The 16,952-nt window shown below is 31.1% G+C and overlaps 1 protein-coding gene across 3 annotated transcripts in view; it reads left to right on the plus strand.

The window, feature by feature from the left end:
* LOC122268410 (uncharacterized) overlaps positions 1-16,952 on the plus strand; it is a 30,338-nt gene that overhangs the window by 961 nt on the left and 12,425 nt on the right. Inside the window, exons 1-3 of one of the 3 annotated variants that reach the window (XM_087164342.1) lie at positions 6,176-6,653; positions 10,689-10,990; positions 13,579-13,815. In XM_087164342.1, coding sequence (XP_087020468.1) covers positions 6,583-6,653; positions 10,689-10,990; positions 13,579-13,815 — 610 coding nt within the window. In that variant the 5' untranslated portion in view covers positions 6,176-6,582. Of the gene's footprint in view, positions 1-6,175; positions 6,654-8,431; positions 8,844-10,688; positions 10,991-13,578; positions 13,816-16,952 lie in introns of those variants that run through there. The other 2 variants (XM_087164344.1, XM_087164343.1) reach the window with 2 other exon arrangements.

Raw genomic sequence — 16,952 nt, forward strand, 5'->3', positions numbered from 1 at the left:
TTTTGAATATATATATATATATATATATATATATATATATATATATATATATATATATATATATATATATATATATATATATATATATATATATATATATATATATATATATATATATATATATATATATATATATATTGTAGATTTTACATTTTTGTTTAGATAGAGCTTTTTTACATTATTTAATTTTATGTATACCTTTATTACAGTTTTTCTTAAAATTTAATCAGTATGAATTCTATTATTCGTTTAACGTGTACTAAAGAATTATCAAATTTACATTTTCGTTTGCTTCAAAAGTAGGTTTCGGATTTAATGTGCAAATATTTTTATACTTTTTTTCAAAAGAAACTTTTATATTTTTATAAAATATTTACATTTCTTTTCATCATTGTTTATTTGAGGATTAGACTATGTGAATAAACCCATTAAACGATGATAATTCATAGAATTTCAAGGTATAACGATAGGAAAATGTATAAGACAATTATAATTATTTTTTCAGACCATGCATAAGTCGGGAAGTAAGGAACATCCTCGAATTCATATTTGGCATCATGACAATCATTACGACGTAATAACATCAACGAATGGTTTTAGTTGTTCTGACAATTATTGTGATGAACCCTTCACGAATAATATTGACCATAGAAGTAGTTTCAGATTCAGATACGCCATATGCTACTCTAATTGTTGTTCTGTTGGGGAGAAGGTTCGCTGTAACGGATGTGACAGGCTTTGTCAATCAGCGGAATGTTTTGAAAGACATCGGACTCCTATAGGAGGTCAAGTTTTTTTTCAATCTGTGACCAACTCTACCAATGCTGTAAATGGAATAGAACGAGACTGCAGTAAGGGTCAACATCTCTGTGGTTTTTCAAAATGTCCTTCCTGTAAAAAGTTCGCTGTTATGTCATCACATCGATGCTTTCTGGATAAACTTTCACCGATCCAACCTAATCAAAAGCTTATCTTTTTCGATCTGAAAACAGATCACATCTCAAATGAACATGTTGTCAACTTCGCTGTTGACTAGTATTTTGATGGCAAAGAGTTTGTTTTTGATGGATATAATTCATTGGATCGTTTTTGGTAGTTTTCTTTTTAGTCGAAATCATTCAGGGTATACGGCTATTGCTCATAACATGAAGGGGTTTGATGGGCAATTCCTTTTATCTTGGATGTTGCAACAAGGCATGACGCCGAAAATTATTCCAAATGGATCTAAGAAAATGGCTGTTCACCATACTGCTTTGAACATCAGAGTGATCACTCACTGGTTTGTATTGTATCAATGTACAGTCAATTCGCTATAACTCGAAGTACGATAACTCGAATATTACTATAACTCGATTTTTTTATGAGGTCCCGACCCTTTTATCTTCAATTTCATGTTAATTATTCTCGATTACTCGAATTTTACTCCCTTTAACTCGATATTTTTTTTTTTTTTTTTTGATCTTTTAAAGCAAGAAAAAAACCCAGGAGCTGATATCTTGCCCCTTCCTTTGCAACAAACACGCACAATGTCTTTCGCACTCTTCATGGATAAGCTAAAGCTGTCCCTCTTGAAGTATGTGAAAAGTGATTAAATGAAACGTTACCAAATTTACTTCAAGGATACAGTTAAAATGATGTTTTCAATATTGATGAAATGGGTTTATTTTTTAAATGTCTTCCAAATAAGACTATGATGTTTAAGGATGAAAACTGCTCAGGGGGTAAAATGGGCAAGGAACGTTTGACTGTCCTAGTTGAAGGAAATGCGTCTGGGACAAAGAAATTGCCCTTACTTGTTATCGGAAAATACCGAAATCCCCGATGTTTCAAGAATGAAAAACATATCCTTTGGATTACAAGTCTAACAAAAAGTTCTGGATGACATCAATTTTATTTGAAGACTATGTAAGAAAATTGGATCGGAAATTCTTCGCTAAAAAAAGAAAAGTGATACTCTTTATGGATAAATGCACAGCGCATAGTGATCTACCTAATTTGAAAGCAGTAAACTTGCAGTTTCTCCCGCCAAACACAGCAGCAAAGTTGCAACTGATGGACCAGGGTATCATAAAGTGCTTCAAACAGTCTTATCGTAAAAGGCTTGTCAGAAAAATGATAAGCGATATTGAAAGCAATATTTCTTTCAAAGTTGAAGTACTTGAAGCCATGAGACTACTTTCCAGTGCTTGGAATAATGATGTAAAAAAACGACAATACGAAACTGTTTCCGGAAGTGTGGGTTTCTGAAAGAAGCGCAGAGAGATTTGTAATTAATAAGCATTACTTAAATAATCCGACAATATTTTGAAAGTCCAAAACCGAAACTAACGGTAAGTCGAACTTCCGATATGTCGAAGTTTTTCGTCAGTCCTATCAGATTCGAGTTATCGCGAATTCACGTATATACATATCAAATTTCATTAAAATCGATCCAGTAGTTCTAGAGATAATCGACCAAGTCTGCAAATTATCTTAATTTCTTACAACAGTGTATTTAGATCATATAATGTTTATTTTATAACTTATTATTTTACTTCGTAATGGTTTATTCCAATGGGCTCTCTTTTTCTAAAAAATCAACTCCCTTTCGAATTTTATTTCTCTTAATTTTAATTTCAAGCTGTTAATCTACTTTAAATCTCATTTGAAATTTATTTTAAGCTCATTGAATCACCTAAGTGAACAAATACGTATGATTCGAAAATCATAAGATCTGTTTATGCACGAATTCAGTTTAAAAATAAAACGAATTTAAAATTTGTTAAAATTAAAATTCGAAAATCATAAGATCTGTTTATGCACAAATTCAGTTTGAAATTAAAATTAGTTTAAAATTTAAACAAAAATGCATTTAGTTTATCATGATTTTTAGATTCCATTATGAATTGAATTTCTGGAAAACAAAATTGTGTTATAATTGGGATTGAAATAAAGTGGAATCCTGATTTTTTTTTATTTTCTTGTGAAGAGGGGGAGTTTGGGAGAGAGATTTGTTGGAGAAAGAATCTTCCTCTTTTACCCCCTCTGACGTCAAACATGTCCCTCAAGAGGTACTTTTCCTACCTCTGTTTACAAAACTAACACATGTGACGTCACATTAACTTTGTGACGTCATAACTAAGCTATGATGTCACAAAGGACGTCAGCTGTGATCTTAGCATTCCTACTATTCACTCTACCTTTGTGCGGAAAGTAATTAGTTGTTGTATAGTTAATTCTTTTTTTTTTTTAAATAATTTTAATTTTTATTTCAGCTGCTGATCGTTAAGTAAAGATCGTTAGCTGCTGATCGTTAAGTAAACCTTGTTTAATTGCTTTTTTGTGCATTTGATTGTTTCATTTTATTTAAACTAATAAAAATAATTTGATTATATTATTTAAAAAGACAAAGTATCCGAATTTTGACAATAGTGGACCAAAATATCGAATTTTTTTTTTAGCTTAAATTATTTCTTATCCCATTTTCTACATGTTCTGCAAAATTTTAGAACGGCATAACGAATATTTTATTTATTAATAATTTTTACGAATATCCAAATAATTTATCCAAAATATTGTTATTAAAAAATTGCTAATTTCAAATTATGCGTTTCTGTTTTATTATATACGATTTAATAAGGCTCGTTATTTAAGATTACTTTTTTGTGCTATAACATAACAGTTAAAGTGCAAATTTTGTGCTATAACATAACAGTTAAAGTATAAATTTCGTGTTACAACATAACAGTTAAAGTATAAATTTTGTGTAATAACATAACAGTTAAGGTACAAATTTTGTGTTATAACATAACAGTTAAAGTATAAATTTTGTGTTATAACATAACAGTTAAGGTACAAATTTTGTGTTATAACATAACAGTTAAAGTATAAATTTTGTGTTATAACATAACAGTTAAGGTGCAAATTTTGTGTTATAACATAACAGTTAAAGTATAAATTTCGTGTTATAACATAACAGTTAAAGTATAAATTTTGTGTAATAACATAACAGTTAAGGTACAAATTTTGTGTTATAACATAACAGTTGAAGTATAAATTTTGTGTTATAACATAACAGTTAAAGTATAAATTTTGTGTTATAACATAACAGTTAAAGTATAAATTTCGTGTTATAACATAACAGTTAAAGTATAAATTTTGTGTTATAACTTAACAGTTAAAGTACAAATTTTGTGTTATAACGTAACAGTTAAAGTATAAATTTTAAAAATATGTATTTGTACAAAATATTAAAAATAGTCGATCGATTTTTTAGTTTACGACTGATCAATATTCAACTCCGTAGCCTTATAATTTTGAACCCAATCCAGAACTCCTCGTTCAGGAATTGCGACAAACTAGCCATTGTGGATAATTTTTTGATGGAACTAACCCGCATTTGTAGTTACATGGTGAAGAAACCACGAAAACGGGTTATCTCGACGACAAGGGGACTTTTAACCACTGAGGATATTCTATGTCAGCATTGTGGTTGGTGCAAGTCTAATTCGGGATTCATATCGACCAGCTATCACGGGGACTCGAATCTGGGTCGCCTCATTTAAAGGTGAGTGCTCTGCCCCCGGAGCCACCGATGGCTCCAACTTCAAGCAGAGCCATCATAGTTGCTGGGCCATAGGGAACGATCTCATTTTTAGGGCTATGGTCAGTCCAACCATGATCATTAAATGATCATGGTTGGACTGACTTATGATCATTAAAAAAATGTTTAGTGAATATTTATGAGCACGAAATTTACAATGATGCATTAATTGCGGAGCAAAGACTCAGGATATAGAGCATTCGCCACAAGGTGACCCAGGTTCGTATCCCAGCGGTGACTGATTGATATGAATTCTGCTACTTGCTCGCGCCGACCACAGTGCTGGCATAAAATATCTTCAGTGATTGAAGGATTATGGATTAGAATTTCCTTGCTTTCGGGCCAACTGTGGGAGATTTTCTTCTTTACGTAACTCAAATGCTTGTTACAATTCTTCAAAAGAGCTAGTTTTTCCAAATACTTGATCCAGAGTCTCGATGGCCCAGGGGATAGAGCGTTCGCCTTCCGTTGAGGTGAACCGGGGTTCGATCTCGGTGATGACTTGTCAATACGAATTCCGCATCCGGCTTGCACCGACCACAGTGCTGACGGGAAATATCCTCAGTGGTAGACGGAGCTGTCAGGCTATCGTGGGAGGTTCTCGTGGTCTTCCTCTCCATGTAACGCAAATGCGGATTAGTTCCATCAAAAAGTCCTCCACGAAGGTAAATTTCTCCCAATACTTGATCCAGTTCCCTTGTCTTCTGGATTGGGTTCAAAATTACAAGGCTGCGAAGTTGAACATTAGTAGTCATAAACCCAAAAATTGGGTCAGCTGTTCAACGACGGTTATTAAATATTAAATACTTGATACAGGAGCTTCCTTGTCCTCTGTGTTGGGTATAACATTACATGGCTGCGGATTTGCATATTGATAGTCGTGAACTCAGATTTGGCTCAGCTGTTCAACACTAGTTATTAAATAAATTAAAATTATATTTTAAATTCTTTCGCATACTTTTTTAATCAAGTAACCTAACTTAGTTAAATTTTACTTTTGTTATTTATAAATTGAAAAAAGATAACTTATTAGTAATTTCATCTATTTTTAATATCGATTTTTCTATTGTGAAATATGTGTTCCTATACAATAGTTTGATTAAAGCTGTGTACGTTCAAATGCAATTAAGTTTGTGACCCTTAATAATTTCAATAATTTTCACAGCATTCATTTGAGTAGCATTTTTCTTTATATAATCATAAATAATTATCTAGATAAGGGGTTTCCAACTTAAATGAGGCCGGGGCCGCAATTAAAAACAACAGTCAAATGACGGGCCGCAACTTTATCAACATTTTATATAGGACTCTTTAATGCTTGAAGGAACATTAAATATTACTATCAGATTTTTAACAAGTTGTACAAAACTATTGAATTACAAATAATAATGAATATTTTCTTGGATGCAAAACTTGAGAAATAAATCTTTTTGCGCAGTTGGTATGTTAAATTTCCGAGAAACGAAGAAATTAGGTTTTTTTTTTTTTTTTTTTTTAACGAAAGAAAAGTATTTTAAACCCATATTTTCACGAAAATTGTCCGCATAAAAATGACAACTAATATATTTTAGTTCGCGGGCCACAAAAAAAAGTTTCGCTGGCCGGATGGTAACCACTGGTCTAAATAATTGTTCAAAGATTAAAATCTTTTATTTTCTTTCTTTACCTTTTTTTAAGCAGCAGTTTATATCCTAGTTTGTCCCACTCCTGAGAAATTTTCTTCGACTCGTCGATTCCGCAGCCCTTATTTGCTACCGGCAATAACAGAAAAAAATACTGGCGAGAAATTTTTGTACGCCACAACTCGCATTTCAACGCCAAATATTGCACTGTTGTCACGTGACGTGCGTAAAGCTAGATATCTCCCAACCCTCGCTGAAGCGAAAAACGTCACGTGAGTCTAGGACGATTTTTCCCCCAGCAAGACCTCATAACAGTCTTTTTCAACTGAGTTGAATTGCAGATCTGTGGCTTGGAACAACAAAAAAGCTCAATAAAAAATGGTTGTATATTGCTGTGCCTTTGGATGTAAAGAAAAATTCTTAAAAGGAGGACCTTATACTTTTCACAAGTATGATTTTTATTCCTATACATTCTAGGCGATTAATTAATGATATCACCCGCCGTTATGGAATAAAGTTATTAAATTATTAACTTGAAAATTTCTATTTTTTCATAGTTTTGCTTAAATTTATAAGTTATAATGTATTTAACGTTTGTACGCGTTTTCATTCATATTGATATGAAAATTTAGAACTTTTTGTTTGCTTTTTTTGGTGAAGCACGTGAGCTGGATTTGGCACATTATTTTGACGCCAATATTTTGTGTCACTCTTTATTTTTACTATATTATATTATTTATAACCATAATTATATAAACCAATCGCTTTATAGTTTATTTATAAAATATATATACAAAAGAAATATTTTTTAAAATAATTTTGGAGTAAATTTAACTAAAAACTTTAATTTGTACTTATTTATAATGTATATATATATATTTTTTTCTGGATTAAAAAATTAAATAGTTTAATAAGTTTTAACTATTTGTCGAAGCTGCAGCAATTTTATTATTACTATATATATTGTATTTTAATTTTGAAAATAATAAAGGAAATAACGTCTCTTTTTAATTATCAATAAAATATTTCATATAAATTGTAAATAATGTCGAAAATTATTAACAAGCTAAACACCAGGTGCATAGTATGGGAGTTTGTAACATATTTTTTTGGCTAAAAAGAAAAATAACAAAGCTAAAATTTATTATTTTAGTTTAATGTACTAAATTCTCTTTTTAATTATCAATAAAATATTTTACATAAATTGTAAATAATGTCGAAAATTATTAACAAGCTAAACATTAGACGCATAGTATGGGATTTTGTAACATATTTTTTTGACTAAAAAGAAAAATAACAAAGCTAACATTTATTATTTTAGTTTAGTGTACTAGGTATTGTTACAAAATCTAATTAAATTTTTTATTGAAAATTATAGATTACAAAAAATGAAAAATGAAAATATATAATACAACTCTCCAGAATATTAAACAAACATTAAGTATTGTTAAAAACTTAAAATAAAATATTAATTTTTTAAATTTTTTTGTTTTCCTTAAATGCGAAATACGTTAATAGTTTTATTTTGTTTAAAAATTTAAATAATCTCTTATTAAATTTCGTGAACGCATAAAATTTAAAAACAGAATATTTATTTATAATTTAGGAAAAATATTAATGAACTAGAATTAAATTTCTGACTGTGTTTGTTAAATTTTATAATTAATTTGACTATCATGATATGTATTATATTTTAATTTTTGAAAATAAAGAAATATTTAATTTTTCTAATTATCAATAAAATATTTCATATAAATTTTAAATAATGCCGTAAAGTGTAAATAAGTCATACTACACTACAGGTACATGATATATTTCCTTATGAATGTTTTTTAATACTAAATAGAATGACAAAGAGCAAAACTGAAAGTTGCTATTTTAGTTCTACGTAATTTGTATCTTTACAAATTTTCATATTTAATATTTTAAATTTATTTTTTCTCAATAGTAATTATAGATTTAAAAAGAAGTAATAATAACTGTGAAAATGTATTTATTTTTTTAAACTCTTGCCAGAATATAATATGAAACAGACATAAGGTATCTTTGAAAATTCGAAATTAATTATACCTCATTTCTTTCTTGTTGTTTAAATTTGAATGAGGAAAGTAGGGCGTTTTAACATAAATAATGAATAGAAAATACCAATTTCAATTTATGTTTATATTTTACCGACTCTAAAAAATAATCTTCATTTCCACAATTATTATTTTTTGATCATAATAATTAACTAATATTGAACGAAATCTTGACTTTTTTATGATTTCGCAATTAAACGTAAAAATAATAGTAGTGCGTATAATATAACGTATTATGATTTAAAAACTTATCTTTTACAATCGCTAATAAAATTGGGCTAACACTCAAAACAACAAAAAACAAGAGAAATTTTTACTGGCGACCGCCAGCAAGGTATGTTTCGCCAAGAGAGTGGACAAGATCAAGTCATGTGACTTCAGTCTAAACTTGCCGTTGACTGCGACATTGTGGTAGTTTGCCACATTACTGAGTGTATTTTTAATTAAGATATAAAAATGGTGCAAAAGTGGTTGCAACATTTTTATATCTGCACCATATAAAAATGGTGCAGTTGGTTGCTAATCTAAGTTTTTTAAGGGTAGTCCTGTAACAATTCACAGGTAAGTGCACTGTTTTTATTCCCTTTTTCTATTTAAATAAGGAGTTTAAATTATTCCTTGTGTGTTTTCATTTAACATTCGTTTTGATTGTTTTATGAAATTTTAACTTACGGTGTTTAATCATTTTGTTTCAATATTTAACCTGTTTTTAGCGGAACTATCTGCAAAGTTTATATTTGTTCCCTTGGCGGCATACTATCTCGCCAAAATGCTATGGATAACTCTATGAGAGGGACAATAGAGGGAGAAAGGAATCTTAGAGATTACTTAAAATTTTCTGCTCTAAGGGAGAAACGACATATAAAAAATAAATAAAAAATTCTACCCCTTACTTATGTACTTCAAAGAAATAGTCACGTGACTCGCAGGAACTTTATTCTCGCATTCCCGTGTTATTTACAGGGTCGTTTCGTTCTTGTGTCAGTTGTCTTTAAAGTTAATATACTACGAAAAAAGGTGTCTTGTGTTTATGGAAGCAATGAAAGAAAAATCAGTTGGCAAAGGCAAATGTTATTTTTTATTGGCAATTCTTTTAAAAATGTTTATCGTGCATTTCGTTTACCTAAAAATGTTAATATGTGCGGATTGGTTGAAAATTCGGACTGTTAACGTTAATTTTACTCGTATCGAATTTCGCCATAAATCGGAAAGTTTTTACGAAAAATGATCGGGATTCGAACCTGAAATGCGTCACTGAGTAGGACTATTCTGTCTCCTGATCCTCATACGAAAAATATAAATTTAATTGCCTTAAGAGGACGTTCCACACTTAAGGCCTTTAATGTATAATATTTGAATCTTCTTAAATGCAGTAAATATATACTAAATGCAGGTCGTAAATAAGTGTTTCAGTGGGTTTTTTAAAGGATTAAAAAAACTGAAATGTTGTCAAAACCTGACGAATTATTAACGAGGAAGTCAAGATTGAAAACAATGAAACATGTTTAATTGCTAGAGGAAATTGTAACAATCGACTATTAAAAACCTCGACGAGATTTGCATATCACTGAATCCTACATTCATTTCATTCAAAACCTATCTGGTTTTCATGTTTTTAATTTTAAAATTCTCCAATTTTGAATCGTCAATATTGGACATTGTTTTCGTTTTTTTATTCAATTAAATATTAGTTTGAGGTCGCTAATGTATATAATTTTTTTACTTTTGACAAAGATTCTAAAAATGTGTATTAAGTGTTTTTAGAAGCTCTATCGCCAAGGAAAATAAAAAAGCCACCGTTTACTTATACTTGAGGCAAAGCTATATTTTTAAACTATAGTCTATATATTGACTTTATCTATCCGTAAAGAATTATCTGATCTTTAACACGAACAAAAAAAGTGAGTACTTAAATATTTTATATGGTATTAAACTTTTTTAAATGTCACCAATTTGGCGAGATTTTTTCGCTGGATGAAAGTCATTGAAAATATTAAACTTTTTAACTGATAAAAAATTCACAAATGCTTTTCACAAAATTGTAGATTGTCTTTAAATTAACGTTTTGCGTAATTTTCCGAATGAGCATTTAGTGTGCTGGCTAAAGAAAAGTTAGAACTGATTTAATAGCCATGAGTAACTGTTGAAAAATTCACAGCTATTATGAAAATAGTGTAGTGTTCGTAAAACAGTGTTAGTTCATGTCGTGGCGGACATTTCGAAAAGTAGCTTTAAGAGCGGAGATTACGAAACACCCTGTATAATGCGCATACTTGGTACTGACAGCAGAGCTCTCCGTTTGTGACCTCAGAAGAGTATTCTCATCGATAAATTAACAAACGTATTTAACAATAATTAAACATAGATTTTTTTAGTCAAAGTTAATGCATTGTTTTTTTTTTCTAGTTTCCCGAGAGATGAAAAAAGAAAAAGGCTCTGGGAAAAACAATTAAGGAGAAAAAATTTTAAAGTCAGTCAAAATACAAAAATTTGTTCAAAGCATTTCACCGCAGATTGTTTTGATGCTGAAAAATTTGGCGGAACTTGGTTAAAGAAGGATGCCGTCCCGACGATTTTTGACTTTTCTGTGCCGGATCATTTGTCCAAAAAACTTGACCCCCCAGAGCCTGAATCTGTGTCCAACCCCAACTCTGAGATCATGCCTGTAACAGAAGAACAGAAAGATGAAAATGTGACGATTGAAAAAGGTACGTCACTCGATTAAATAGAATAATTTTAGACAGCAAAATCTATACAGCATTGGGACAAACTAGCCTTCGTGAAGGACTTTTCGATGGAACTAACCCGCATTTGCGTTGCAAGGAGGAGAAAACCCGCAAAAACCTCTCACGGTTATCTGGACGGCAAAGGGGATTCTTACCGATGATCCGTCTACCCATAAGGATATTTTAGAACAGCACTGTGGTTGATGTGAGCCGTGAGCTGAATTCATATCAATCAGCCACATCTGGGATTCGAACCTGGTTCACCTCATTGGGAGACGAGCGCTCTATCCCCTGAGCCACCATGCCTCCTCAGAATTGAATTGGTATAATTAAATCAGAAAAAACAAAACAATAGAAATTCTAAAATATCGCACGCTTTATTTCTCTAATTCTGATTTGGTGATGGCCTTGTATTTATACATGTATTTTATTATGCATGTATAATTGGGTAAGTATCCACCATCAGTTTAGTTGGGAAATTTTAATGAAAAGAATAATGCATAATTGGAATTTTCGCTTATAGTCATCCCACACGTTCGTCTGACCTCTTAACACTATATTGGAAATAAAATTTTGAATTATGTATATTTTTAAAGCCTATAAACTTAAGTGAACAGTATTGTTGAAAGAATTATATAGTTCTTTTCTGTAATTAGTAAGAGCAGTCATACGACTGGAGTGGTTTAAGAAAAAAAGGTCTGAGAATAGACATACGACCAAGAAGGGTTAATTCTTTAACCTCTTCAGGTATTCAATCCCTTCTGTTAAATACGGATTTTACGAAACCATTCCATAGTTATCTTTCATCTTTATGTATAATTGGTATAGCAAAGCTTTTAAACACGTCATGAATTTGGTTTCTAGAACGCAAAATTTAAATGTTAGTTTTTAAGGTCAGCTATTCTTTGAAAGTTTTAAGTACTCTATTTTTTGTAATTTTTGTTAATTATTGTATGATTAACCGTGCTATAACGAAATTAGCTCTACATGCCACAAGTTGACCAGTTTCCCGACAAAACTAAAAAACTGTTAGTATAGTTTGTAAAAAAACATTCGAATACTCATCCCTTTACTTTTCCAATTATTTAAAAAAAAAAAAAAAATCTGTCGGAGAATCTTTAACAAAGCTTTCTCTTTTCAAAAAATTATTAATTAGAAGGGTTAAAAAAGGAGTTTTTAAAATTAAAAAAAAAGAAAAGAAGAACTTTTTTACTAGTCTTTTTAGTACTGAGACGCTAATCAGTTTATAGTTTGAGGCGTTTTTAAGCTGATCAACTTATGGTCACTAAAAAAAAAAAAAGAAAAAAAGAAAATCAAAAATAAATTATTAAAAAAATAATAAATCTGTATACTCTTAGTACTAACCTGACCTAATGAAAGAAACATTTGTTATAACTATTACAATATTTATAAGGTTTTTTCCGTTTCTGTATTTTAATTTATATTATCGTTGGGTCGCTATTCTTCTTTTCTCCTATAGCCGTTGTATCTAATGTAGTTAAAAAGTTGAGACAAGTTAGACATGGCAAAGTTTCTCCTTACATTCGCCTTCTAGTCAAAATTATGTCAATTGTATGAAAGTACGTATTGTTTTTTACCAGCCTAATGACACTCCAAACTGTATTAAAGTCATTGATTGCATTTTAGCAACTTTACACTTTATATTTCAAGTCATTTTTGTTTCTTCTCATTCTCTCTCTTGAAAATGGGCGCTTATTTTCTGAGCGCTCGAAACGTGTCGACTGTTAAATCAAATCTGAATATTTTTGAAGTGAATTACGTTTTTTAATCAAGTAATATTGATTACCGGGTTCAAAACTTTAAATTTAGTGTTATTTTTAATTCATTAACAAAATTTTGTACTTGGCTAAAAAATTAACAGTTTATCAAAAATGGAACTGTCTATTACTCATATAATAGCGTTAATAACTGAGTAGAAATACAATGCTTTGCAATAATTTTTTAAAACCAATGATTTCAAAAAATATGTGGTTATTTAAAAAATTTTACACATAATAATTGCTTTGAATAAAATGAATTTTTAAAGCAAGGTTAAATACCCGTAATTTTGAGTTTCCGAATTACCTGGTCAATGACTCTATGTTAGGTCTACGATAAAATTTTTGTTTTCTCTCTTTTTGGTGTAGAACAGATTGTTATAGTGCGGCTTTGAGGAGAACTCCTCCAGATTAAAAGTCTGGGGTTGTCTGCTGCTATGTTAACAAGCAAGAGCACATTTCTAATGGGGGTGAAATGGAGGAGAGAAGGTGTCGATTGGTTTACTCATGACAACCTACGCTAAATTTAAAACAAAACTATTCACCCCACTCTCCTATTCGAAGTGACCTTTCCTCGTAACCATAGTAACCATCATGACGCGGGACAGGTGACTGGAGGAGTTTTCCTGAAAGCCGCACTATACCTGTATTTCCATAACTTTCTAACTGTTTTAGACACAGGAATTCTACTTTCCCGAAATAAGCACCAATGGTTCACTACTGTAATGTATTAATGACTAATTAACACTCTGGTAATTTATGTTCCTTGTTTTTTTTCCCCTTAAAATTTAGAACGTGCTGATGACGTTCCCATCCTAAACAAGCGGCGCCTTGGAGATTTCACCTTAGAGGATATGTTCTATCCATACAAAGCCAAACGGATGTTCAAGTTTGCAGCTGCAAAACAACAAGTGGCTTATGCAAACATGCTGAATTTGATGGGGAAAAATAAGAGAATGAGAAAACGTGTTGACGCATTGCAAAGGATTAACAGAAAAATAAAAAGTCGTGCTAGAAAAGCAGCAGAAGGTTTGTAAAAAAAAAATATCAATGAAATTTATTATTTTTTTTAATTTAGAAGATTTAAAACCAAACATTAATTGCTTTCTCAAAGGATGTTTCAGATTTTTTTTCCTCACCTGATCTACATCTAGTCTTTATCTTAGTCGGAAATTTTTTTTTAAAAAAAATAAAAAATACTTCAATGAGAAAGCTTGATCGCCTATAATCATAAAAGGATTGGATACTTACAATTCGAGAAGAAGTGAAATGATTATGTCTACCATGTGATTTAAATCAGATTTGATTGGATACCTATAAGCGACGTCACGCGTGCCCGTCGAGCCTGATTGGCTTCTAATCTGCGAATGCCAGGATTTACTTACGATGATGTCACTTTCAGGTATCCAATTATCTGATCTTTAAAAATGATAAATAGCTGATATATGATGTCCCACAGTGGACTGATCTTAAAGACACGGTTCTCAGTAGAACACCGAAGTCAAGCATCATTGGTTGCGGTCAGTAAGCAGCTGGGTGACCATTTTGATCAGCTTGCAAAGGAACTAAGGGTGTGAGGCATCGGTACGCATTAAACCGTTCTACCATGAAGTGCTTGACTTCGCGTGCAGGTCGTGGGGCTACCAAAGCGGAGGAACTATCCCCTCTGCAGAGGATCAAAATTGTGATGGCATGTCTTCGGATCATCCTCATGGATGTTTCCCAGACTGTCGCGTGTAACCCATTGTGCAGCTTTAGTGCAACGTAAATATACAACTGTAACTGCATTTTAATGTTAAACTATTTTAAAAATCGTTAATTTCGCGAAATCTTTCCATCCATATGAAAATCATTAAAATCTGTGCATAATTCTAAATGTCTGCTAAGTTTTATAAGCTCAGATAATGTAACGTTGGAGTACACAGTTTTTGTTAAATGTTGACAAACTGGATCTGAAACGTTTCTCATTTCAAAAAAACTGTGGCCTTTCTACATATTGGCTTACATTTTCTGAATCAGCAAAGATGGCACTTGCTGAAGGTAGGCAAAAATTGACCTAACAGTCGTGAATAACTGTTACAAACTCACAACAGTTTTATAAATAGCATATTATTCGCTAAGTTAAATTATTTTATGTGACAGCAGAGGTTTCGATAAACAGCCTTATTTACTTTAATATTGTTACCTCACTAATTGTAATATTTTTTTAAATTTTCAGGAAATAAGTAAGTGGATATATAAACTGGTACATTTCGTAAGACTAGGTCATAGGAATGCATGAAAGCTCTAACAGAAGGTTAGAGCAAAATTAGGTTATAGAACTGATACATTTTTTTTTTTTTTAATTAACGCGCTTAATTAATATTTATAAAATCCTTGTAAGAAAAAATGGAGTAGCGAGTTAAAGCTAGAGGGGGAAACTTTTCTCCATTTTTATAATTATTCATCAGGCCTAGAGCAAACCGTTTATTGACCGTTTTATTGCCGCTGTCCAGTCAACGTTTGATAATTTTACCGCAGCCCACTGTGGGGGGAGGGTGGATGTTAAATATTTATATTTTAAATTGTTTTGATTTAATAACTTTAATTGCATTTAAACATGCTGTGACATTAGGTCACAGCCTAATTTATAAATATCCTTTTTTTTAATCAATAATACTAATTCTTTTGACTTAATTTATAATTTTGTAATACCTTTCTTTTGTTTCATCATCTTTCGTTAGCCCCTTAAGCGGTAGCGCAATTTGGACATTCTCCCCCTAAAATTCCTTACCAGCTCCTTAAAGAGCCCCTTTCTTTCGAGAAGTTTCCACCCTTTTTTTTCTGAGAATTCCACTGGTCGTCGGCATCTTTCATCTCCGCGTGTTTGTTGTGTTTCTCAACCGTAACTCTTAACGTATAATCAATTTTTCGTCTCAACTCGTGATTTTTAGATAATTTAACTTTAACTTGCACAACATGCACTACAACTTCAACTTTCAGTTTTCGTATCTTATAAAAAGGAGGAGCGCGAAAGACGAATAGCTTTCGATAATTTGATGTGCAGATAACTTGCTGCCCTCCGCTTAACGGAGTTTTTAATATTTTTTTGCTCCCACCTCCCTAAGGTGGAGAAGCTTTTTTTCGAAGGATGGCTTCCTTGCGCCATCTTTATTTGATGTTTGGCTTTGTTCTCTGAAAATAACTCATCTACCGCCATGTTAAAAATCTGCTGTCCTTGTCATTGTCGCTGATGAATGCCTACTAAAAGAATGTTCCTGATAAATCGGAGTAATGCCTACTAAAGATACCTCCTGCTTATAAATCTCCAGTTTTTTTAAGATGACCCTCTGACCAGCCACCGACAGTGATGGAAATCGTTCACAGTCATTTTCTAACTTCATGATAGGAATATCTCCTGCTTATTCCAGTTATCACTAGTTACCACAATATTAGGATGTCCCATTGATGATTCCTTACCTGAGGTGCCTCAACATGATGATTTGTTTAACTTGTTTTCCTCCAATAAAACCACAATGATTTTTTAAAAAAAAAGAACTGGACTAATTCCTTTTCACTAGCCACGGATTGTTCTGTTTGTTTCATCCTAAACTGGACATCTTTTTTTTATGGAGAAGAAGGTATGTTTTTTTGAATATACTTGTTATCTTCTGGAACGTATTTTTGAAGAAGAAAATTTACTATTTTTCTGGGTTAGCCAAACTTCGTAAATGTACCACTAACTATGTTTCACCCGGCCATTAATTTTTTAGTTTTTTTTATTTTCTAAATTGTTACCATTTTTGCAACTTTTTCATTTTTATTCTATACCCAACCGTAACAGGGCATCTGGTGCCGTTCCGCTTTTCGGTTGGTGTATATAGTTTTTAATTATATTTATTTTGACCAGGGAATGTGTATTATTTCAAATTAAATTTTTTTACTATGAGTAAAGTAAGATATTATTATTCAAAGTTTAATACAATTAATTTCAATAAATTTCTTTAAGTTTGGAGTAGGAAATGAACTGTTTATTTCAATAGTTTTTGATATAATAGCCAAATAAACAATAATGAATTATGCAATGTAATCAAATTTTTTTAATAGACTTTATGTTTTGATTGGTTAATTAATATCTTGTTTTGGTTATTTACTAATTTGTTTCATACAATAACCAAATAGATAAT

Source organism: Parasteatoda tepidariorum, chromosome 5 (assembly GCF_982258835.1).
Source record: "Parasteatoda tepidariorum strain Cologne lab strain chromosome 5, Ptep-v5.0, whole genome shotgun sequence".
Classification (NCBI taxonomy): Eukaryota; Metazoa; Arthropoda; class Arachnida; order Araneae; family Theridiidae; genus Parasteatoda; species Parasteatoda tepidariorum.